This window comes from Carassius auratus, unplaced genomic scaffold (assembly GCF_003368295.1).
Source record: "Carassius auratus strain Wakin unplaced genomic scaffold, ASM336829v1 scaf_tig00032695, whole genome shotgun sequence".
Taxonomy (NCBI): domain Eukaryota; kingdom Metazoa; phylum Chordata; class Actinopteri; order Cypriniformes; family Cyprinidae; genus Carassius; species Carassius auratus.
Genome location: NW_020526025.1, coordinates 1 through 25,220, shown reverse-complemented (window position 1 = coordinate 25,220; position 25,220 = coordinate 1). Strand labels below are relative to the sequence as shown.

The window sequence follows — 25,220 nt, the reverse complement described above, 5'->3', positions numbered from 1 at the left end:
GTTTGTTCTTTCATTCCTGTACCAGTAGCAGGTCGACATTCATCAAAAACAACACTGAAAATAGAAGTTTGAGCTGATTATATTTGATTTGACGTGTGTCACAAACGCCAAAAGACGAGTCAGCTTAATTAAGCACAGTTTCAAAAGGTATGCCAGTAAGAAACAAAACATTCTGTACAAAAGACGTACTCGCTCTCTCACAAACACAACTCGGAGATATATAAACATTGCACAATTTCCTGTGTACTTCTCTGACATTTTAAAAACATACTAAAACAAAAATAACCACCATTATCTTTTGAGAACACTTTTAATATATAACATTGTATTTACAAGTATTTCACATATGACACTATGTAGTTAAGAGCCCCCCCCCCCTCCACCCACACAGGTGTCCGTATTTGACAAAATGTTCAACATAAATAATTAAACAGCATATTTTTCCCCATCACACGATTACAGTATAAATTCTACAGTAGCACAGCTGACTACCACAGTCAGTTGCAAAGTGCTGTCCTTTCTTTCATTCGTTTTTTGTTAAATACAAAAATACCACCACTTCCGACGCAACGTCGGGAGTAAATTTCTAGCTGCGGCGCTATAACGACGTACACTGAAGCAAAATCGGCTCACATTCAAAACGGTGGGCGTGATTGGTCCTTAATGCCAAATCGTTTGTGCAATGGCACTGCAAAACATTGAATGGGGGAAATGTTCATAAAGGCCATTTGCAAACAATTACGATGGTCAGGAGTGTCAAATTAAAACATTTCGCTCCATAATTCTTACGTATCTTTTCTCTTCAGGATCTTGATCGTAAAATTTTGCACTTGTGGTGAATAAAACATTAACGTGGCCAATAAGTTCTGTAAATGCCATCATCTCTACAGTCATAGCAAGAACTAAATGAACTATGACCACCAACCAGTATATTGCAGGTATTTGCTAACAGGTGACTAGTTTATAAGAGGAGATATGGATAAGCATAACCAATCATAAGCAGAAATATAAACCGGTATCTTCAAGGAGTGGAGCAGATACATTTTCTCAATGAAAAGTACAAAACTATCCATACAAGATGAACTAAAATCTGAAGGTAGTCAGTTTCTTACAGTAGAAGTTTTGAAAATTTGATCGTAAACATGGAAGATAATTGGTAATTGTTAATATGTGATATGTTACACTAACCAGAGAGGACGCTAGACTAAATCGTACATTAAACATTTCATTTGCGTCCATACTTATCAAGTATCCAGTTTCCGCCAGCGAAGCTATTGTGAAATTCACAGCTTTATTTTCTAAATAAAATGCTTCAAAGATCCGGCAAACATGGATCTGAAAGAAGAACAGCTGCCTGATGCATTTTTAACAATACAAACGTCAGCCGTTACGTACTACACAGAGCCTTGCAATAAATAGCGATTAGCCAGAGCGACACACCAATTAGTTTTAGAGGCAAACTGCTGTGAAATTTGGCAGCAAGAAACATCGTCACCATGGCCCACTTTGTCAACTCAGCTGGTGGCCTGTTAATTTAGCTTAGTTTAGAGAGAACTGTAACACTACATGGAAACTTTATCAAGTAACGAAAGTACTTTACAAAAATCTAAGTACTTTACGAAAGACTATCTTTAAAGCGCCAGGGTTAAAACAAATGAAATGTGTATTGTTAAAAGCATTTTTGTTTGACGATAAAAAAAAGAAAAAAAAGTATGTTAACGTGTTTTTTTACATAAACATTAAAACAATTAAGGTCCCAGGCGGGAAAAGGGAAGAGAATGGGCCAAGCACCTGTTGCTTTCAAGTTAACTGTTAAAAATCCCCCAAAACAAATAAAACACAAAATGTGCTGTCGTTAGTTGCGAGAGTTAATTCTGACATGGACTGTGGCTCATTTCAGCTTTTGGCACAAAATCAAAAGCACATTTCTTTCTCTAACCCAAATAATGACCATTATTAACAGTACCTAACTCATCAGTAACCTGATACTTTTTTTTTTAAACAAAAAAAAAATCCCCTTAAGTCATTGTTTGTCGCTGAAAAGTGCAATAGTGCTTTTTCGTCTGTATTCTAGTGGGTCACCGCCTTCCAGCAGGGGGCGATAGCGGGCTGAGCGCAGATCTCACTGGCAGTAGTTGTAAATCACAGAAAGATCCTCAGAAAAATTGAAGGACGGTTGTTTATTCTTCCTTTTCGTCCGGAGGCTCAGTCTTGCACGGCTTTACGATCTCCTCATCGTAAACTTTCAGAATCGCTTCACAGACAAAACGGTACTGGCTCTGAAAACAAACAAAATGGATTTCAAGTGACTCAGACGTTTAACGAATAAACAAAGCTGTAGATCATATTAGAGCTCAAAAATGTTTTATGGGAAAAATATTAATAAACAAGGGAAGAATTTATCTTTTGATAAGTTTGCAAAGTTTGTAGCATGGAATTTTGGAACTTGGAACTTTGAGTTACTTAATAGTAATTCAACTAAATTGTTCCTGTAGCGCATGACAGAACTATAAATTGCTTTTGGGAAAAATCATTTGCCATTAATGTGCATCTGAATGTGACGTTAACAGTAGCGGATCAATTCAACGCAACTCATCCAACTGGTTTGACACGGTTTTTAGAGTCTGTCTGTATTAACCCACTGCTATAAATAGTTTTTGGAAAAAGCTTTTGAATTTAAATGCGCATCTACATACTAAATGAAACATTACTTGTCAATCAAACAGTCTCTTCCTACAGTATCTAAGTGGGCTGACTCACAGGGGTCTGGATCATCATGGCACGCTGGTCTCTCATGGTTCTGACGATGTCTAAAGGATACACCGACTGACCGTTTTCTATCAAACACATCGCTGTCTCCATGGTGATAAGCACCCCGGTGCGACCAATCCCAGCGCTGGAAGAAAAAGGGGTGGAGTTAATAAACAGCTTAGCTCATGAGATGTTGATTATGGATACAGTCAAGACATTTTTTAGGCATAACCTGCAATGAACCACTACAGGTTCTGGCGCCTCCGCTCTTTTGCTGCGTACTTGACTGACAAAGTTCAAGAAGTCTGACGAATCGTCTGGAACGCCGTGATCAGGCCATGCCAAGTACTGCATCTGACAAATCTGCCTTTCTTCTTTACTCTGAAAAAAATTCCAAACTGATATTAGCACAGAAATCTATTTACACTGACAATAAGAAACGTTTTAAGAGATGCGTCACCTCCAAGTGAGTAAGAGTCAAATCTCTGAGCAGGTATGCAGAGTTCCCTTCCTCTGACACACATGTAACTTGAAAGCCTCCATAGGTGCCACTTGCCGAAACGTTTGGCCAGTATTGATGACATTTCACCTAAAACAGAAAATGTCAAGATATATATTATATCTTGGCATAATCACTGATAGAATTCAGAACACAATCTGTGAAGGACGAAAGCTAATGTAGGGTGGGACTTGATTGGATTGTTTGACTTTGGAACACACTAAACCAAAAATTCATTGGTTAATATTTAGGCCCCGCCCTCAAATTTTTCATATAGAAACAAATAATACAATTAGATTAGATTATTAAAGATACAGAAAAAAATAAAGCAATGAATCTGGCACATACATATGAGCAGGGAAGTAATTTATTTTTAACTTATACATTTTGAATTTACTAAATGTAATAAATCACCAATTGTTAATACTGACTAATTATAGTTCATAAAAAAAAATGTGAATATAAATACAAAGGATTTTCAAGAAAACTTGAAAAATTACTTCTAGAACTTTGTATTATTTTGTATTATTTTATCCTTTATTTCTTATATATATATATATATATATATATATATATATATATATATATAATTATTATTATTAAAAATATATATATTTTAGCACCTTTGTCTGTGAATCATTTCTTTTTATTGACATTTTTAAGAAATATCTTCATACCCTGCCCCGTTCAACTTGTGTGGTGAGCATGACCACAAGGGCGGCGCTCTGTTCCCACACCATCTGCCAGAAGTCAGAGCAGGTCCCAGGAAGAGGCCCTTGGCAGGCGATATACCGCTTTACTTCACCTTTACCTGGGATTTCCATCTGAAAACACACAGATATATACAGATGAAAATTAACTAAATGACAAAACATTAACAAAATAACTTTTAAATAACCATAATCAATGATGAATGCTCACATTAATGAAATTTGCATTGATATAATCGTCAGTCCCCTTCAACACGACTCGAGTGGTGTCATCTGTGTCAGGAAATAAACCGGTATGAGCATCCAGCTAATCATCAAGTCCAAAACAAACACAAGCTGTGTGAACTCACATGGAGAAATGTCCCGATAGCGGTTTTTGGAGACGTTTTGTGGCAATCTGGCGCATGACATGAACATCCCAGGACGTTTCCTGTACAGTTGCTGTAAACAAAGGAAATGATTAAGTTAACTAAATACAATTTCTGGCTAAGTTTTAAACAAAAATAACTTGACTTTATACTGTGTGTTACTGTGCAATTTCCTAGCGATTATTTACATTATGATTGTTAATAAACAGACTAAATTTAGCTTGCGATTAGTACAAGTTCCTGACATCAAAATAGCAAGCTCAGCAAACAGGAAGTATTTGAGACAACCTGAAACGAGCAACAGGAAATTATGTAACTAAAATGTAATGCAGCCAGCAACCCGGTGCAATATAAGATTTGTAGATACAGATAGCAACACAATCAAAATTCAAAATCAAAATGATATGTGATACACACACAAAAACACACACACACACACACAATTTGCAATTCATATACATTTATTTACAATACATAAGACCAGCAATGTAATTTATTATATTTATTCATAACATTTTTCAACTTATTAAATGATTTGGACTAAATAAACAATTTTTATTATTTATAGTTAATAAAATATAATATAAAAATATTTTTTTTGAAAACGTTTTATCATTTGTTGAATTGCCTTATGTCTTAAAATGTTTATACATATATAAATACCAAATTAATCTACAATGACTTAATACACATAAATTTATTATACATATATTACAACCTTATATAATAACATTTTATAAAAATGTACATACGGTAATAAGGTGAATAAAAACAAAATACTTTCAAATAAACTTCTAATATTTCTATTTCTTCAAACACCACTGTAAAAAAACTGATATCTTAATACTGGATATACAGTGCAATAATAATTATAATAAATATATAATTATATATTAAAATAAACTTTTATATACACGTTTATTCATATAAAATAATATATGTAGCAATCAATCTGATACATAAGATAAATTAATAAATAAAATCATCTTAAAAAAATAAATAAATATATATATATATATATATATATATATATATATATATATATATATATATATAAAACCTTTTATAAATATATATAGATATATATATAGATATATACACAGACACACATATACATATACATATATATATACATATATATATATACATATACATATATATATATATACATATACATATACATATACATACATATATATATATATATATATATATATGTGAAGAACCTTCTTTCAAAAACATTAAAAATAGTAATGTTTCCAAACTTTTGGTCTGTACTATATATAAAATACACACACACATATATATACATACACACACATACATACAAGTTTATGATCCAAACAATTTATTAGTATAATGTTGTCTAACTTACGTCAAACTGTGCAGCCACAGTCCCGCTGGCCAGCCCATCTCTCAGCAGCTGTATTGAGGATCTCAAACTATCAGCCTCTGAGTGGCTCAGCTCCAGACCAGACATCTCCGGAATATACTGGAAATCTGGCTCCAGATCCAGCTTCTCCTGCTCCTCGTCCACATCATAGATGGCTGAAGGAAAAGGAAGGAAAGAAAGTAAAGAGTGTTTTAGATTTCACATATAATTTAAACTACAACATATTTGGAGGCCCCTCTGGAAGGGATCATACCATTGGGCCTGACGAGCAGGATGAGCTCTCCTGATTGGTCCTCACAGCTGGCCTTAATTAGCATAACCACGTCATCATGAGTGTGCTCTGAGATATCACGGCCGTTAATCAGCACCACCTGGTCGCCCTCGTTGAGGCGCGGCATACACATATCAGCCTGACAGAGGTCAAAGGTCACAGGTGAGAAGAGTTTACTGAAGCGCCTCGTGACTTTAATGAGGTCACCTGACATAAAGACACATATCATCTGATCTCTGAGAAATGCATGAACTTACCGGAGTTCCTGGAGCCACACGGGACACTATGATGGGCATCCTCTGATCGGCGCCACCCTGTGGATGAAGAACAGATTTATTAACATCTAATTACTTACATTAATGCATACTTAACAATAAACAAACACATTTTAGTAGGACAAAACGAAAGAAAATAAATTACACAAACACACACGCAGATATTATTGTGGTTCTTAGTACTGTATACATTACATAATAAAAAAAAATTACATAATGTATAACAATTATAGAATTTTATATATATATATATATATATATATATATATATATATAGAGAGAGAGAGAGAGAGAGAGAGAGAGAGAGAGAGAGAAAGAGAGAGATTTATATATTTTTGTCCTTTTTAAATAATATATAAATTATTAATTGAATAATATATAAAAATAGTCATTATTGTGGTTATTATCATCATTTAATAATAATTTAATTATAATTTAATAAAACAAATAATCTAAAACTGAAAGTTTTTTTTTTTCATTTCTTTTAAAAAAATATATATACAGAAAGGTTTCTGTCATTTTAAAATATATAATTTTATATAAACAATATGAAATATTGTTATTTATTTTGTACCAATTTGAATTATTATATATTATGTTAAACACATATTTGAAACATGTTGCTATTTGATTATAATTACAAATCTGTAATTTAACAAATTGTATTTGTAAAATGGCAAACAAAAAAATATCATTCAAAGTTTGCGTTAAATAGCAGTCAATCGCATTTTATGTCATTTGCACTATCTAAACAATTCCAGATACAGAAACCACATGAATATGGTTTATGATATTCAATTCCAGCTTCCAAAAAGTGCAGCTGTAGTAGGATAACCAAAAACGCACCTTAACGTTAAATCCAAATCGTCCGTTTTCATCGGGCCTCATTTTAATCAGAACAAGATTATCATGAGGCACGGCTCCATTCTGTGGAAGATAACACAAGTGAATCAAACGATGAACGAGAGATGAACAAACACATGTGAGAAAGTGTTTTCCTCACCATGCTCTTTCCTGACGCCGCAGGTACGTTGTATAGCTCGCTGAGGTGCTCGTCCAGCTCATGCTGAGACTGGGATCTGCCGTTGTGGGTCAGAGGGTCTCTTCTGGACTGTTTTGGGGGCAGAGCCGGCGGCTGCTCGTCTGTCGTCACATCAGGAGACCTGGAAAAACATTCATGCAAAAATGCATTTATAAATACACCACGTATTGCATTTGTGGGCAGTGTAGCTTAGATGTCAGAGCTGGTAACTGCAAGATTTATCAAATAAATACATAAATAACAAATGACATGTTAATAAATAAAAAGTCTGCAAAAAGCCTCTGTAAGAGTGTATGTATGATTCGTATGAAGGAGCATTTGTGTAAGTGTTTAGCGCCATCTATTGCATTTTTAGAGAGACAAACATCCAATCCAATTCAAACCTCCTCCAATTAATATAGAAACAGACTGTGTAATTTACAGATTATGTAGTTTTTATACTTAGGATGCACTTATTAAAACCTGTCCAATCTGTTTATCAATTTAGAGGCAAGAAAGAATATCTTATTAAAAATCCAGTTTGTATCATTTACACACAGTATTCTCAAGCTAAACTAATTGAAATAAAATACTTAAAACCATAAATCAAGAGACTGATGTTAGGTATTACAATATTATTAATGTATAGTATGAATTATCAATAACTACAGTTACAATTAATGAGCTGAGGTTTCTACTATAAGAAAATGCGCTTAAAAGAGTTAAATCTGGTAGTACCTATTAAATTTAATAACTATATGATAAAACAAACTTCCTAAACTATAAACTTAAGCATTACATTTAACATAACTGTTTTTCCAAATCCTATTGCAGCAAAAACTAAGCAATAAAATCAATAATGAAATGAACAGTAAAACAAAAGTTAACGTCAATAGCAAGTAATTTTTTACTCTTACACTGTAACATTTATATTATAAGCTGTGCATAAAGCGGTGCATTTTTGTGCATAAAATGCATACTATATATTCACACTTTTGTTTTGTTTTACATTTTTTAGCACTATATATGAACAAACATCGAAAGTTAAATATCCAATACAGGCTGATAAATAAGATAAATTATTTCTTATTATTATTATTTTTAACTTATTAATTTATTTCCATAATTCTATTAAATTGTTATCTCTTTTTTTGTGCAATTTTTTTTTTCACGGCAAAATTATAGATATGACAAACTCTGACCTCTCACACGTGTTTTCATTTATTTATTCCAGTTGTGCATGATTTTAGAGTTTAGATTAGAGTTTAAGTAGATAAGTTTGATTCAAAGTTTTTTTTTATAGCCTATAAATTGTTTATGTTTTTAAACTATTTAAAAAAAAAAGAAAAAAAAAATCCTGAACCCAGAATCCCCTTTCCCCCATATCTGTGGGAACCTTGTCCGTAAGCAGAGATAAACTGAACTGTAAACCATCCAAGGATCATGTGTAAGATGACCTGATTCCTCCAGATTCCCCCATTTTCAGACTTTTCATAAAACGGTGTAGCCTAGGCAACAACGATGATTTATGTTCTGTAAGTAAGTAGCAGGAGGCATGAGCAGGGCTGTATATCTGCTGGGTATTTAGCAAAGATTTCCAACAATTCATCAAAGCTCTGCCTATTTGCATAGCAGGCGAAGAGTATTAAGACCCGGGACTGTTGCTCAGAGTGAAGCCACGTCTGTCTCACACACAACACACACAACACACACACACACACACACACACACACACACAGGGTCTCATTATGAATGCTCAGATTTCAAGCATGAAAGCCCCTCTGCTCTGCAGTCTACAGACTGCGCTCAGCGCCCCGGCCTCCAGGACATTTACATAATAAAAACAAACGAGGCTTAAAAAAATACGCTGTTAGAACGAAGACCAGGATTGTTTGGACTGTCAGGCTGAAGGGAGAGATATCCGATTCGTCTTTTGTGTAATATATGTGGGTTGCGACAGTTGAATGTGCTCAGTCGAAAACGCTGAATAGCGTAAAATTGTTTGCATTAACCCATTGAAATGAATGAAAGTTAGTGTACATGCGGCCTGATCCGCTAAACATATAAATTTAGACTTGCTTAATACTCAAACATTGTTTTTAAAGATTTTTTAAGATAGATAACTAATAGATTAATGAAAACTAATAGGGACATAACGATTCACTCAACTCACGTTTCGATTCAATTCACGGTTTTGATTTCACGATTCGATTCACAATTATAATATGTTTTACAAAATTAGATTTAAGAAAATTATCAATTATGTGTGTCCTTTTATTATTGCTTGGACAAAATGCTGCACGTTTCTCTGTGTGAAATTAATATATAACACTATAATAATATACTAATATAGCACTTGCATATTATTGCTCTTTTGTTGGTTTTGATTGCTTCTATTGTCCTTATTTGTAAGTCACTTTGGATAAAAGCATCTGCTAAATGATACAATTTAAATATAATGAAAATGTAAATAAGCCCCAATTCAAATAAATAACAACTAAAATAAATCTCTTCATATAAACAAAATAAGGCTTTGCCTATGCTCTTTCCAATTAAAATGACTAATGGCAACCACTGCATTTAATCATGATCCAAACAAAAATGCTGCATACATGCAACATGAGCAGTTTTTAATCTAAATTAGATTGTAAAATGTTTAAATATGAAGCAAAAACAGAATGGTTTGACTGCAGTTTTGTGAAACTATACATAAAAAAATATCTGCATGAAACAGAAATAGCAGACGAGCTTAAAAAGATGCAGATTCACTCTCTGCCAGCAGGTGGCGTTTTAAGCGTTTCCTTGGTTTCTGCTGTAAACAAAGCAGTGATGCACTTATTAACTTTAATATGCATTATACAGAGGCAAGATGAGAAGAAAAAATACCATCTAAACTTTTCTAAAGACAGTAAGTTCCCCTCTAGTCTCAGCCTTAGATGTAATGCCCACGGACTGTTGGCTGAACCCAAAAACGTGATGCTGAACGAAACGAACCATGATTGCTTGTTTGACATGTCGTTCAAACGGCCTCATGGCCAATGAAAGCGTCCATGTATTACATCAGTTTGAAGGTCTGGCTATGCAAGACTACTTCCCCACAGACATATATTCATATAAACTCCTACCACTAATGGAATCACAATTTGTTTAGCATCTTAAACGATTCGAATCATCACATATCTGAATCGATTTTCAATCAGCTTGTGGTTAATCATTACATCCCTAAATACTAATAATGAAAATAGTCTGTAATAAATCACTTAGCTGGGTCTTATACTCTAGCACTTATATCTTCAACTTTTTTTGCAAACAATGAGCCTAATAAAACTTAACGTAAAATGATTTTACAAATTATTAACTACACTACAGGGCTCCAAACACTAGGTATAGCAAATATATAAATTGATGACAATGCAAACTGTCAATAAATGTCAATATTGATTCATTTAAACATACTTACACTAAAACTATTAACTTACTTATTCATTTGAATATTATAGTTTGTGCAAACTAAACTACAGGGCTTCACTTGCTAGGAGTTCAAACTGAAAAAATGTTTACACATTAACTCTAAAATTATGAAGTAATTTCTCTTTAAGTCTCTTTAAGACAATTCATGTCACTCGGCGGCCATATTTGTAGTGGAACACCCATCTCTTTGAATGGGGAAACATCAAATTCTCCAAAACTGTTCACTAAGCTTACGATTAAATTTTATATTTGAAATCGCCAAAAAAATCTGACAACAACTTTGTCATAAATGTTGTTTCTTTTCCATAGACAGCGTTAAAAAAAAGTTTGTTTTTCAGGTTAGATCAACCAGTGCGCATGCTCAGACCTAAGAGCATGTCTTAGAGCGATGACTGTTTTTATAGTGATACGATGACTTTACTGATTAGCGATTGGCTCTTTCATTCAGAAGGCGGGACTTCCTGTAATTCAGCAGCCATATTATGCGTTGCATTTTTCCTGATTCAAAACTATACGAGTGACATGTCTTGGTATAGTCTTTGGTGATTTTAATGTGACAATTTGTACATGCATCGTGTTTATGTGAATGACTACAAAAACTAAGCAATAAAAATTACTACGAACAAACATAATCTAGCAATGATATCATTGTCATATTTGAATAATGAATTTTAATTGGACCTTACTTTCTTCCAATTATATACATACTGAATTGTTCAGGCTATTCCTGCTTACATCTACTGAATTTTGAACTAAACTGTGATTCATCTACCACCACATTTCACCTAACAAGCAAAGCTTTTTTTTTTTTTTTTTTTTTTGCATAATCAGGTGAAAAAAGAGATAAGAAGCAAGATTCTTCAAAACTCTAATCTTTATGTAGAACATGAGAACTCCACATCAAAGAGCAATTGAGGCACATAATGAACTGGACAGACTAGATCTGGAAATTCTGACATTGCGAAATGAGATGGCATGATCTGAGAAAGGAAATGCGTGGTCGCAGATTATTCCAATGGAAAATGGTGCTGGGTTTATCAGAGTCAATTCAATCAGTCGTGCCATCGTAACACACTGAACTGTGCCCACCACAAAGCTGAAAGCAATTTCCCCTGGTTCAAACGCTCGCCGTTTCTCAAACTGAAATGTGTGTGAAAAACAGTGTCGAACCACGAACGTGTCATTTCGTCAGAGGTGTGTGGTCACACAATATTAAACCTCAGGTTGCTAGCGAGAGTGTGCGTCTAATATGTGATGCTAAAATAAGAATGGCATTTCGCAGCGGAAACTTTGATGACTCAAAGTGTTTCAGTCCAGCCCTTGTGTGCTGAAAACACATCACTGGGTAGACCAGAATCTAGAATCCTGAATACAAATAATCAAATGAGCCAACTGCACATGAAAGGATGAAAAGGCTGAAAGAGAAGTCATTATTATACCAAGTAGAATTTTTACAGGAAACACAGGCAAACATGAATACAATGTGGATGTTTTGGCATCATATCATTTTGCTTAGTAGCTGGACTGGGGGAAAGATTCATGTGGCTTAATTTCACAATAGGCTGAAACACACTGCCAAACACCAAGGTAACCAGGGCCAAAAACAAACAAAAAAACAAACGTCTTAAGTTGATAATAAAAAGAAATTGTCAAAAAACTGAGTCGTATGAAACACTGAAGAGGATGAAAGTTTGTGATAAACAGATGTATGCCTTTTACATGCAGGCATAAACTATACATTTACATATTAAATTCAGTGCAATAGTTTATGCCAACTGAAAACTGAAAAAAGTGTTTTTACAATTATATTGTAACATTTAGATTTAATAAGTAATCGTTTATATATATATATATATATATATGTATATATATAGTTTATGTGTGTGTAAATATGTATAGTTAGGACTGGGACTATTAACCACTGAAAATTAATGTAAATATTAATTAACATTTATATTTTAAACCTTTTCTGCACAAAATGTAAAGTGTATATTTATATTTTTTAATTTACAACTTACATTTTTTCACATTGTACAAGAAAAACGTGCTTAAATGCAACTTATGAACTAATTAATTAAAATAAATTAAATAGTTTTACATAGGTCAATTGTTTTTTTACAAATGCTTAACAAAATGTTAGGGCTACAAATACAAAGCAATAAAATCTATAAATATGTATTTGAACCTTTTTAGACTAAATGTTTTACAACCATCAACTTGACACACTGTACAAGAAATACTGGAGATAACAATGGATTTAAGTAATCATTTAATTAATAAAAAAAAAAAATCTAAACAGTTTAAAAGTTACAAAGTTTACTATAAGAACTTTCAGTATACAAAAATAAAATATTGTCATATTCGCATACTGAATTGTGATTGTTTCTTTCCCCAAGTTATTGAATAGAATATATGAGCACAGTTTCACTTATATTGACCGAAAGTTCAAAACTCACGGTGTCGAGTCCAGGCTGATGCTGTTGGCCTGTGTGGAGGATGCTGACTTGTGATTGCTGAACGTCTGGCATGGCGAGTCATCGATCACGTGATCAACTAGGTGGCCAATGGAGGAAGGCCTGACCCGCGCCCCGTCTGTGGTGAACACTGAGTTACTGCTGAGTAAAGAAAGAAACGAAAAACATAAATGGAGTGCTAACCCACAGACTGGGTGAACTTGTGTTATGTGGGTTAGTTTGTGAGTATGTGTTAACTCACTGATCGGGCGAGTCTGGTGGGGAACGGTTCGGCAGACTCTGAGTCTCTAGCCGGTCGTCCGAGAGGGAATTCCTGCTGACGGTCTCCCAGTCCAAACCGCTCATCAGTCTTCTGACCAGAGGCTTGCTCGGCGACCTGGAAACACATTTGATTCACAACAGATCCATCAACCAGAACCACAAGAAACAATGGAATTCAATTTCTAATGCAAAATTTGATACAAACTTTTGCATTCGTAAAAAAATGTAATCACTACTCAGGGCTCCAGACTACCATTTGAGAGGAGGGGCACCAGCAGCACTAAATTTTACAGATGGTGGTGCCAGGAGCAGATTTGGTAGCACTGGGAGTGGTTTGTGGGGGGGTATTCATAACAAAAGAACATTTAATTGTAAAACTACTATCGTTTTGCATTAACAGGTGCATTTACTAATAATATTTCATTTTCATTTCTTGTTTATTTTTCTTTTGTTTATTGTCTATACAGATTCGACAGTAAAGCACTAAGCTCGAGTTAAGATGTATACAAAATTTACTTTTTTTAACAGCAGTAACAGGTGCAAAATCTAGTTTTTATATACAGAAAATGTATACATTCCACTTTTATTAAATGTTCCATTTTTCCAGCATACGTAACTGACCAACTTCAGCGATTATGTGTGATTTAGTAGCAAATTGAAGAGAAGTTCATGACGTATCTTACATCATACACAAAAAAAGTGTCAAATTATGACCAAATCTGATTTCTTGATTTTATAATAGTGATTTTATAATTTCAGAATATAGAGAAAAAGTAAAAAATGAATGGCTAATAAGCCAATAAGTGCTCCTCTGCTGCTGTGTACTGGTAATAATTGTGATTTGATGTATTTTTTTTAATTTTACATGAGTGTTTGTTTACCACAAATATATTGTGTTCATCCCATTAAAAATAACATTCAAACTGGATCATCTTAGAGCTTTAAAGTGCTGGAAATAGTTGTGTGAAATGCTTGAAAGTCATCAAAAAGGGCTTGATTTTCACTCTAAAAAGGTTTTACAAACCCTGAAATCAATGATATAATACCTATTTCTACCACAACACCACGGTTACAGTTAGCATTACCGCTTCTGGTTTCACGACGCATGTCAGCGCTGTTTATAACTCCCGGGTAAAGCTGTTCTGAGCTCGGACAAGTTTGTTTGCGTTGCGGTCCAAGTTGCGCAGCTGAAATGTAGCACTGTTTAGATTAGCTTTCGTTTAGTTTGCTGTTTGATGTTTCTCAAATCCAACAGAAATGGAAGAGCTTATGAGTTGGGCAAAGCGGTGGTCACACCAGTGCGACCGTCCACAAAAATTAGTCGCAACAGCAAATTAACGCAAAATGTGACCATTTGGTGGCAGTCTGGAGCCCTGTTACTGCTGTGGCCTTGACATAAAACAACATGCCACATTTGACATAACGATTACAATTTCAATTGGTAATCCTTATAAACTATTACAATTTATTTGACAGCAAAAATGCCCTTTACATATAGTTTACAAACAATCACTCTTTCCTGTTATCTTTGGTTCATACACATGTGACTATTTCAAAAGTCTTGGTTATCATAAACTTTAGGAATATTGTGAAAAGCCCAAATATTTCACATTTAATGTTGATTTTAATATGTAAATAAACAAGGTTCATTTTACACATTTCAAAAGCAAGTCTGTGATGAGCACACACTAGTTTACAAACAAACAATGCATTTGCGGTTACATTTATTACTACTGAAAACCTTAAACCTTTTATAACATATAAGTACCTTGTAACATAAACGTTTAAAATTCAAACTAGATTTTCGCAATTTTGCGATATTTTATAGGAAAACAATGAAAACATAAAAGTTAGCATTCCTGTTACGATGTTCGTTCACATGCTACTGTACGTCTAAAAACTATAAATACAATTTAAAACCTGTTTTTTTTTTCATATCCGAATGTCATTTACAAAGAAATTGCTCTTTTCTGTTACCTTAAGCTACTGTTTACTGACCAGATTACTGTTGTTGCACGACACAAACACTAGTTTACAAACAAACAATCTTTCCATTTAGGTTATTTGTTGTAGCTACTTCTTAAAACTTTTAATAAACTGACCAGAAACATTTCAGAAAATTTAAGAAAGAAATCTTAGTGAATTTCATACAAATATTTAGAAAACAAAGGACCGATTTTAACTCCGTCTCTGATATATATATATATATATATATATATATATATATATATATATATATATATATTGGGGGGGAATTTACATAAACCAACATTTTAAACAACATTTTTTTTTGTTTTAGATGGTCAAAACAACAAACTAACAAGCTTTTCTGCTACTATGTCTAAAAACCTTGAACATATTCTAACAAAGTGCCCTGAAACATTTCTCAAAGGTAAAGAAAGACACCTTACTGGTTTTTGTACACTATGAGTTGCATTTCAACTCATTCTGCGACATTTCTTAGCAATTACATGAAACAACATGAAACATTTTACACATTACAATGCCCCCCCCCCAAAAAAAAGACACATAAACATAAAATATTATCAGCATTACACCAGTACTAGTTTGCAAACATTGTTACGTATACTCCTAAAAACCATTAATATCAAACAGATTTTTAAACACGTTTTCGTAAAAAAGCATCCCACTAGTTCACAAAGAAATTGCTCGTCTGTTACACTAAGCCACTCATTAAAAAAAAAAAACATACTAGATTTTTATAGTTGCACTACACAAACACTAGTTTTAAAAATAATAATAATAATAATCTTAATGAATTTCATACAAAATATTTTGAAAAACATACCGATTGTAACTAAATGTTTTATAATTTTTTTTTAACATTTACATAAACCAACCTGGCACACTGTACAACGATTTTTGTTTTATATCGTGAAACAACCCATCATGTTTTCCTGTTACGTTTGTAAACACGGTACATCTAAAAATCCTGAGCATTTTCTTACAAAGTGCCCTGAAAACATTCCTCAAAAGTAATAAAATAAAACTTATTGGATTTCGTACATTTTATAAATACTGTGAAAAACATTTCCATTTCAACTCGTTCTGTGATATTTCTCAGAATTTACATAAACCACCATGAACGTAAACATTTTAAAAAGTAACATATTTTTTCCAATGAAAATATCAGAAAAAAGTAGCAAGCAATACACTAACACAAGTTTACCCTTTCCGGCTGCGATCTTCGTTCACAGGTTGCTCTTAAAAACCACAAAGATCTACTTTGAAATACTCCTCAAAAGCAAAGTGTCAAACTTTACAAAATTATCACACCCTTCACAGAGAAAAGGTCAGCGTAGTCAAAAGAAATACCTCCTAGAAGTATGATGAACCATAAATCGTAGTTTAACTTTCAGCCTCAGCATCTTCGAAGCAAACGTCTGAGTGTGTTTTCACAAACATGTGCATGACATGTGCACACCCTTCACAGCCGTGTGCTACACAGCCCTGCTTACACTTCCTGTGTTTGGGTGTCGTTCTGAGAACATATGACCACATAATGACACACACACACTCACACATATACATATACACACTGACACCTAACACCACAGGGATCGAGATAGGTGGGAGCCTTTCCATAATGCAACACACCAAAACCCATACATCGGCACATACAGTTAAATATAGCCTATTTATAGCTAAATTGAAATATAGATTTTCAGATATAACTATTAAGAATATCCACGTCAGTGTCTATAGTGTGGTGAACCAGGGTTATTATAGTTAACTAGGACCCAAAACCATACAAATATACTTTTGTTGCTTCGAATAAAACATTAACAGAAACAAAATAAAATATAAAAAACTCATAAAAAACAAACACATATATACATACATACATACATACATACATACAGAACATACATATATAAACACATATATACATACATATATACATACATACATACATACATATATACATATATACATACATACATACATATATACATACATACATATATATATATATATATATATATATATATATATATATATTTATAAAAAATCACCAAGTGTCCAGGAAACATTTCCACTTTTACATTTATTTTAACTTGATATTTAAAAAAAAACTTAATACTAAAAATCTAAAGCTTACATATTGAAAGCTGTGTAGACGTTTAAAAAAAACAAGAAATAAATAAATAAAGCTAATTAAATATAAAATGCTAAATAAAAACAAATTAAAAATACTAATAAAAATTCTCAAAGATCCTAAAATAACACTGCTATGAACAAATAAACACAATGGTTAAGCATTACTACCGGATAACTTTTTACTTCCAAATTGATACGTAATGCATTTTGCTTGCACAAGTTATTTCCTCGCTTACTGGTTATTAAAAAGTGTGTTACCTTGCAAAAACTCTGTTCTTGTTGCCTCTTTCCTTTCCGTACTGTACAGACTGTGCTTCTGTCCTCCCACTGAAAAAATCCAGAATATAGTGTCATTGTCGGCTCTCAAAACCCCTATTTTTGTAAGAATCACTAGAGATAACTGTGCAACAGAAAATTACTTAAAGTTGTTACCAAAACTGGAGAAACAACCAATAACTTGATAATAGTGGCAAGTGATATAGCTTTACTGTACAATTTCCAGCTTTTCGATTAAATTCAGTATAATATTTTGATATGTATGCATTTGAAGTTTAAAAACATTTTAATACAAGCAAAATTACTTAAAATACTTTACAAACTTTACTTAACTAACTTTACTTACTAAAAATACTAACTTTACTTAACATACTTTACTTACTTGACTTGCACTGAAAATCCTTTACCTAATTTGATGTTTCTGGTTATAAATGTAGACAAATTACTCTAGTTATGCTATATTGTCACCAAATCTAAGCTTGACCCAAGCATATGCATGTTTTTGAGTGAAAAAAAAACACAATTTGTGTATAAGTAACATACCTTAATTCTTTTTAATGACCAAAATTTCAACATTTATGAGAAAAAAAGAAACAATTAATGACTGATAATGAATAGCTAAACCAGTGTTTTGAACCAGTTTACTGAATTCATTCAGATCATATGAGTTAATTTGCACGTTCCCATACTTGCAAGTCACAAAACAAGGAGAAAGATTAAGAAAATAATTTGTTATTGGTTTTCTGGCATAAAATGATCAGGTGGGACATCTAGTCTATAAATGGGAGGTTCAAAATGCCATGGCCTGCTCATATATCCACTAAATACTAGGGCTGCACAATTCATCGAAATTAAATCACAAAGTCAATAAATCGAGATTAGGCAGAAGCAGCGATTGTGATGCATATCATTCAATGCAGCTGAATAAACAGAAAATTAAACTGCTTTCATTGATTTAACGTGACTAATAAACACACAACGGGTTCTTATTATTATCATTTTCATCTTAATAAAGTATATCTATAATGAAATGCTAATCGACATAGCCTTTATCACTGCTTGGAATACAATGAAATATTGTGTGCCTTAATTATTCAGTTTAAGAAGCCACATCATCTCACAGAAGGATTTATTTCAAACACTCGACCAACAAATTTTGAGTTCAAATGTTATTTAATGTTGTATTTTCACGTGCTCTCAGATGAAGCAGCATTTAATACACAGAGCCATAGTTCACTGAGAAGATGAGCAAACAGCTGTCATTATCACGATAACGATTTCGTAATCCTACAATTATATCGTCTGCAAATATGAACGCGATTTCGCATAGCTTTTCAGAGAACTATGGCTCTGTGTAGTAAATGCTGCTCCACCCGAAAACAGATGATGGAGATTTACTACTAATCACAGAACTGGCTTTACTGACTAAATGTGCATGACAATCATGATTAATCGCGTTCGATTAATCGTGCAGCCCCACCGCCAAAAAAAACAAAAAACCAACACACAAGTGCAGACTCTTCTAACGTTCTCACCAGTAGCGAAACTTGGATCCGAGGGTGAAGTACTGCAGGAAGAGGTTTCTCTCCGGAGGAACGGGCCGCTCCAGTCTGAAGAACGTGTGATGCTCCACGCAGGCCTTCCATAAGTTCTTACAAGCTCTGTAGCTCATCATGTTGAAACCCAATAAAGATTCTCTGTTCTCAGCCTGTGAAGCACATTACGAAAAAAAAGAGAAAACAAGAAAAAATGGTTTGTTGAGCTCAGTGTAGATTTGAGCAAATGAACTATTTAAGCATGTAACGGATTCAGTTTTTAGTACAAATAACAATTTAGCAATTTGTATTTTTGATACAACAGTAAAATATGTGATTTCAAATTTAAAACTTTAAATATCAATTAAATTGTAGTCTTCTGTTATTTCACAAGTAAACAGCAGGTAACAATGAACATAATTAGACACAATAATCAATTAAAGAGAGATTAAATGAAACACAAATCTTAACAAATGCATAATTTTGTACATACCAGTTCTTTTCTTAGTTGTATAAAAAACTGTTTAGATTTAAAAGATATTTTTACAATTTTCAACCTGAAATACAAAAAAAAGAGAGGGAAGGGGACATAAAAGATTAAACAAATTCGCATCCACAAGCTGTCAGTTGTGTTTATTTCAATGAAATTCCCCATATAAGGTCTTAGGAGAAATCCACAGCTAAAATGACACTCACCATGGAAAGTGGTTGACTCGTACCCTGTCCTTATAGACGGAGATGCCGGCAGACAAAACTCCGACGTAAATCTCTGTGTTACAGTGGTCCTGAAATCATCAAGAGTTGGAAACCATAAGGATGCAGAAAGAAAAAAAACATTTTGTTTCAAAGGGTGCTTAAACTTTTGGTTCACTTAAGAAGGGATGCTTATACTGGTGACTGTTTCAGTATCGACCAATAATACAACAGTATAACGGCTGAACAGATAGCTAAAACAACATACTAGCGATGTACAAAAATACTACCACTGCTTTCTACTTCAAACTTTCACATTATTTTTTTTTTCATTTCTTTTTAATTAAATGTAAACTTTACTAGCAATTTAAATACCAGTAAAATTTATTTAAAAAAAATTGGAACCAAAAATTATTCAGACACTTTGGCCTGACCATGTTTTGCTAAAGAAGAAGTACACTGATTTATTAGGCCTACATCACAAAAAAAAAAACAAAATCAAAGCATCAAAACACTAAAAACCAAAAAAACTAAAAACTAACAAAAGACAAAAAAACTAACAAAACAGAACAAAAATCAATATTTAAAAACACTGAAAAATACAAGAAAAAAAAATATAACACAAATCTAAATAAGGAAAAACATGAAAGAAAACAAGGTTCCATCCCTAGTTTTAACCAAAAGCAGACATCATCAAGCCTCTTGTTTTTAGTATATAGTAGTAAACATTTGAAGTGGATCAAAAAAGTTAATAAAAGTTGTCCTAAGCCAATTGCCCATTTTGTTTTGAGGTTTTAGGACAACTCTGATTAAAGGTTTTGATCCACTTGAAACAGGAGGGGCAGACGGTGGGGTAAGATGGGCCAGTCACTCACCCGAGCATAGTGCAATTCCACACCATACAGCTCCAGCGTCCGTGCAGCATTCAAGTAGTTAAACTCGGACTGAGCTGGTGTGAGTCCACTGCATAAGAGAGAGAGAGACTCAATCTCACAGATCCACAAACAATGAACCGCCTTGTTCCACAAATCTGTCCGTGTGTGTGTGTGTTTGTGTGTGTGTGTGTGTGCTCAGCTGTGACCCTTTGTTCCTCAGTCTCCGCTGACACTCGGTTAAATATAAGAATCTTTAACACACTGGAGGATTTCATGGACATGTCTGCGGTCTCTTACTTGTGCTCTTGGTGAAGTTTGGCGACCTCTTTCTCAAAGTCCTGTGGTGGGTTGGGGATGAAGCTGTACTCGGAGAGGTACCCAGGCAAATGTTCGGAGTGACTGTGGTCCCCCAGCTCAGCTGAAACACAAAACAGTCCAAAAATCCATGTGTGCATGTCTGTCAGCGTGAGACATGGGGCACAATGTGTCCTTCACCCTTTCAAAGAGTCAGACTTCCAGTTTCCTCAAGATCTAAGTGAGCAGACTGACTCATTCCTTCTACTGCAAACTCAACAGAAATTATACTGAAAACTGTGAACTTTCTTAAAATATTTTTAAAGTTATTTCCAAACCCCCCCACAAAATTTAATTTTTGATGATACTGACAAAGTTGATAATTTATATAAACATTTTTTTAATTCTGTTACATAAAACTTACAATAAATACTAATTAATATATTAATCTAACATGAATTATATATATAAAAAATAATACTTAAAATAAGGTTTTATGTACATTTATCTTAACATTGTAATTTTAAGCATACATTTTTTTTCTTAATTTTCAAAAAAAAAAAAAAAAGAAAATCTTATATGTCCCTGCGACTTCTTTTTTTGGTTTGATTTTTTAGAGAATTTGCACAAAACTGTTTAATGTTTCAAACCATAATATTGAGACTTTATTTAGTGTTTTATCTCAATTTTCTCAATTTATCTAAAAAAAAAAAAACACTAAAAATTTTATCACAAGTACATTTATCTTAACCTTATAACTTAAAGCATTAAACAATCTGACACCATTTTCTCAAACATTTACTTGAGGCTTTTAGTTTTTTTTCTTTCTTTTTTTTTGATAAAACTGCCCAAAATAGTTTTTAACGCTTCAAATTATGATGTTGAGATAAATCGACTTTATTTATTTTTAATGTTTCATCTCAATATTGTACAGCGGTAATTTTATTTAATTTTGGTCATTTAAAAAAAATCCACAAAGACTTTTATGTTGCAAGAACATTTATCTGAACATTATACTGTAAATTGAAGCATTAAACAGTTATACAATTTTTACCAAAAAATTAAACACTAAAATTAAAGCTGCAAGTATATTTATCTTGACATTATCATTTGTATCATTAAATAATATGGTGCGATTTTCTCAAAACAGAAAAAAAAAACAACAAAAAACAACAGTTGTACAGTAAGTACTTTTATCTTAACACTATAACTTGAAGAATTAAAGAATAAGACAGATATGCATTTAGAAATTTAATTAAACCTTGTAATTAAATTATTTGTATTGTTATTTTAGTTTTTTTTTTTAACTTGGAAATCTACGCAGAAATAGGTTTGCACAACAAACAACAACAAAATAAAAATTAAAGCCAAGCATTAATACAAAATTATACAACAGCCAAACCCTAACAAAAATAGGAAACGTATGCAACAAGTTATACCATTCCATAATGATCAAATATGAAGCTACTAGTAAAGCACACCAGCTGTGGTGAGTGTAACATGACCGGTTACCACAACAGATTGGTAATTATGTAATAAATCTGCACTGGACACATTTTTCAGCCTTATTACTGGAAATGGGTCAGTCAGGGACAGGAAAGAGACAAAAGGCAGATCTTGGCCTATCTGGCAAAGTGTAGAGCTTTTGTTCATCCTGTGTGGATGGTTATATCACCAACCAAACAAAACACACAGGTCAGAGAGTTTAAAATCAGTTCCTCAAAACCTGCTTCATTCAAACCGATGTGTAAACAATCAGCGGTGGCAAGCACGTACTTAGGATAATGCATTAATTTACAGCATTAACATTTAAAATAAAAAACACCCGATTAACAGAAAACCTCATTACAGATTCCTCATGTTTATTTGCTAATACCATGCTTTTTAGACATTGGCATTGAAAACCCACAGGACCACTAATTGTTAGTGCATAAATAAGCTTTAATACTTACCCTGAACAGCATAAGAAGCCAGAAGAACTGCAGTATTTTGTGGGCAAGGAAGTCTAGCAGAGAAACAGGAAGTAAAGTGTTATATGACATTTACTTTTGGAGGGAAAATAATAGGTTTTAATAAATAAACTGTATAAGCTCACCTGCCGCTCAGAATATCCTGCTTCAGTTGCAAAAAGTACAGATACCTGCAACAAATAAACATCACAAACAAAATGATTGTTAGATCCGTAATAAGCATACAGACAGAGAAAATGTGTTATTTTGTACTATTTACAAAGGTATAAGTTATGTAAATATATAATATAATATACTTAGAATTGTGCAAATCTTGGTAGCAACTGATTACATGTAATCTGAATTACATAATCAGATGTCAAAAATGTAGTCCATGTAATTATATTATTTACATTTTACATTTATGCATTTGGCAAACGCTTTTATCCAAAGCGGCTTACAGTGCTTTCAGGCTACACATTTGTTTTTGATCAGTATGTATTATGTATGTTATGTTTTTTAATACTCATTATTAGATTACAATTACTTTTTAATGGATTACATGATTTTAAAGTTTTTTAAACAATGGCTGTAAATTATTAAAAAATATATATATAATAAACAGACAAAATATTTATAACCTGGAAGACTTTGCCAATGTCACTGCTCTTGTCAAATTGATAAATAATTGTTTATGTGACACAGGTATTCCCAAATATTTTTGCTAGTCAAACCCAACTGACCTTTAATGTACTAAATGTAATATTTAAAATTAATTAGTATTTCAGTAATTTAACAACACATTTGCATGTTCTCTCATGCCAGTTAATGGTCTTTTTTAAGGTATAAATTAAGATAGGTCAAAAATAATAGAAGTAAACCAAAAGTAATATACATGACATAAAATGAGTGATCCAGATTACACTAGTGACTATAACTTTTATTATGTAATTTGTAATCAGTAACAGACTACAATTTGTCAGTAATAGACCCAGGACAGCATATGTGCAAAAACATTATAAAAAAAAAAAAAAATAAACTATACCTTGTGTACTCTTCTTGTAGTTTACTAGGGTCGCATACAAAAAACTTCACTCTAAACCTCAGATTATGTGGAGATGGCCCTAAAAATGAAAAATAATTACTGTCAGAACATTTTATTCTGATACTTCAAAACAAACACTTTCAAATTATTTTTTTTTTAAAACAAGACCTACTTTTGAGCTGTTTTCTAATAGGTTTGTTTGGGTCCAGCCACCTCTGAAACACAAGGTCACAACCAAATTTAGGACACTTTTTACTCAACATTTTCAGGATGAACACACAAACTGCTAAAAATATCAGCTCAGCAATGTGGAAGTCACCGAATCTGCTCGTCGAATCAAAACCAAACAACATAAACTGCATTGATTAAACATTCACCTCGTTTTACTATGAGCAGAAAAACTTTTAATCACCATTTCAAATACGTGACATGAGAATTAACTTTCCTGTTTTACTGACACTGTGTGTGTAGGGACCAAAATAACTGCCAAACTGCTCACTATAAAAAATAGAAAAAGGTTCATGGGATAATATTTTTGTATCTTCTTATTGCTGTTATGCAAAAAATCTACATTTTCAGATTGACATATTGTGCTACTTGAAAGAAAAAGGGTTTATGGGTGATCTGTTGCCGATGGGGACAACTGAGTGACAGGTGAGCATCTACCTGGCTGTCAGAAGAGTCGTCTGCTAGTTGAAGGCCAAAATAGTCTTGCTCTGTTAGCTCCAAGTGTTTATACACTACGTCCAACAAGACCTGCCCCTGATCTTGCTTCTACAAGAGACAGAACGTGTTTTTGATATCAGTCTGGACTGTTAAAACAAAAGAAAGCACACAGAATAAAAACACAAGAAAACATGTTAAAACATAAAAAAACTCAAGACAAAACACAAAGCTAAAGCTATGGAAAAACACAAAACAAAAACCTAAACCTAAA

General features: G+C 33.0%; 1 protein-coding gene across 1 annotated transcript; it reads right to left on the bottom strand.

Moving 5' to 3' along the window:
* Window positions 1-295: 295 nt before the first annotated feature.
* Window positions 296-24,972, bottom strand: LOC113081000 (tyrosine-protein phosphatase non-receptor type 4-like; the record flags this gene model as incomplete). Its single annotated transcript, XM_026253069.1, has 26 exons — window positions 296-2,279; window positions 2,761-2,896; window positions 2,984-3,132; window positions 3,212-3,340; window positions 3,928-4,074; window positions 4,172-4,233; window positions 4,311-4,401; window positions 5,704-5,876; window positions 5,975-6,131; window positions 6,250-6,306; window positions 7,114-7,194; window positions 7,271-7,430; window positions 13,216-13,374; window positions 13,475-13,609; window positions 17,875-17,943; window positions 19,428-19,600; window positions 19,921-19,984; window positions 20,124-20,212; window positions 20,996-21,083; window positions 21,293-21,413; window positions 23,242-23,294; window positions 23,385-23,429; window positions 24,284-24,362; window positions 24,456-24,498; window positions 24,742-24,781; window positions 24,950-24,972. Coding segments are annotated over 26 exons (2,622 nt in total), but the record flags the coding sequence as incomplete, so codon positions are not given.
* Between the last annotated feature and the right edge of the window lie 248 nt (window positions 24,973-25,220).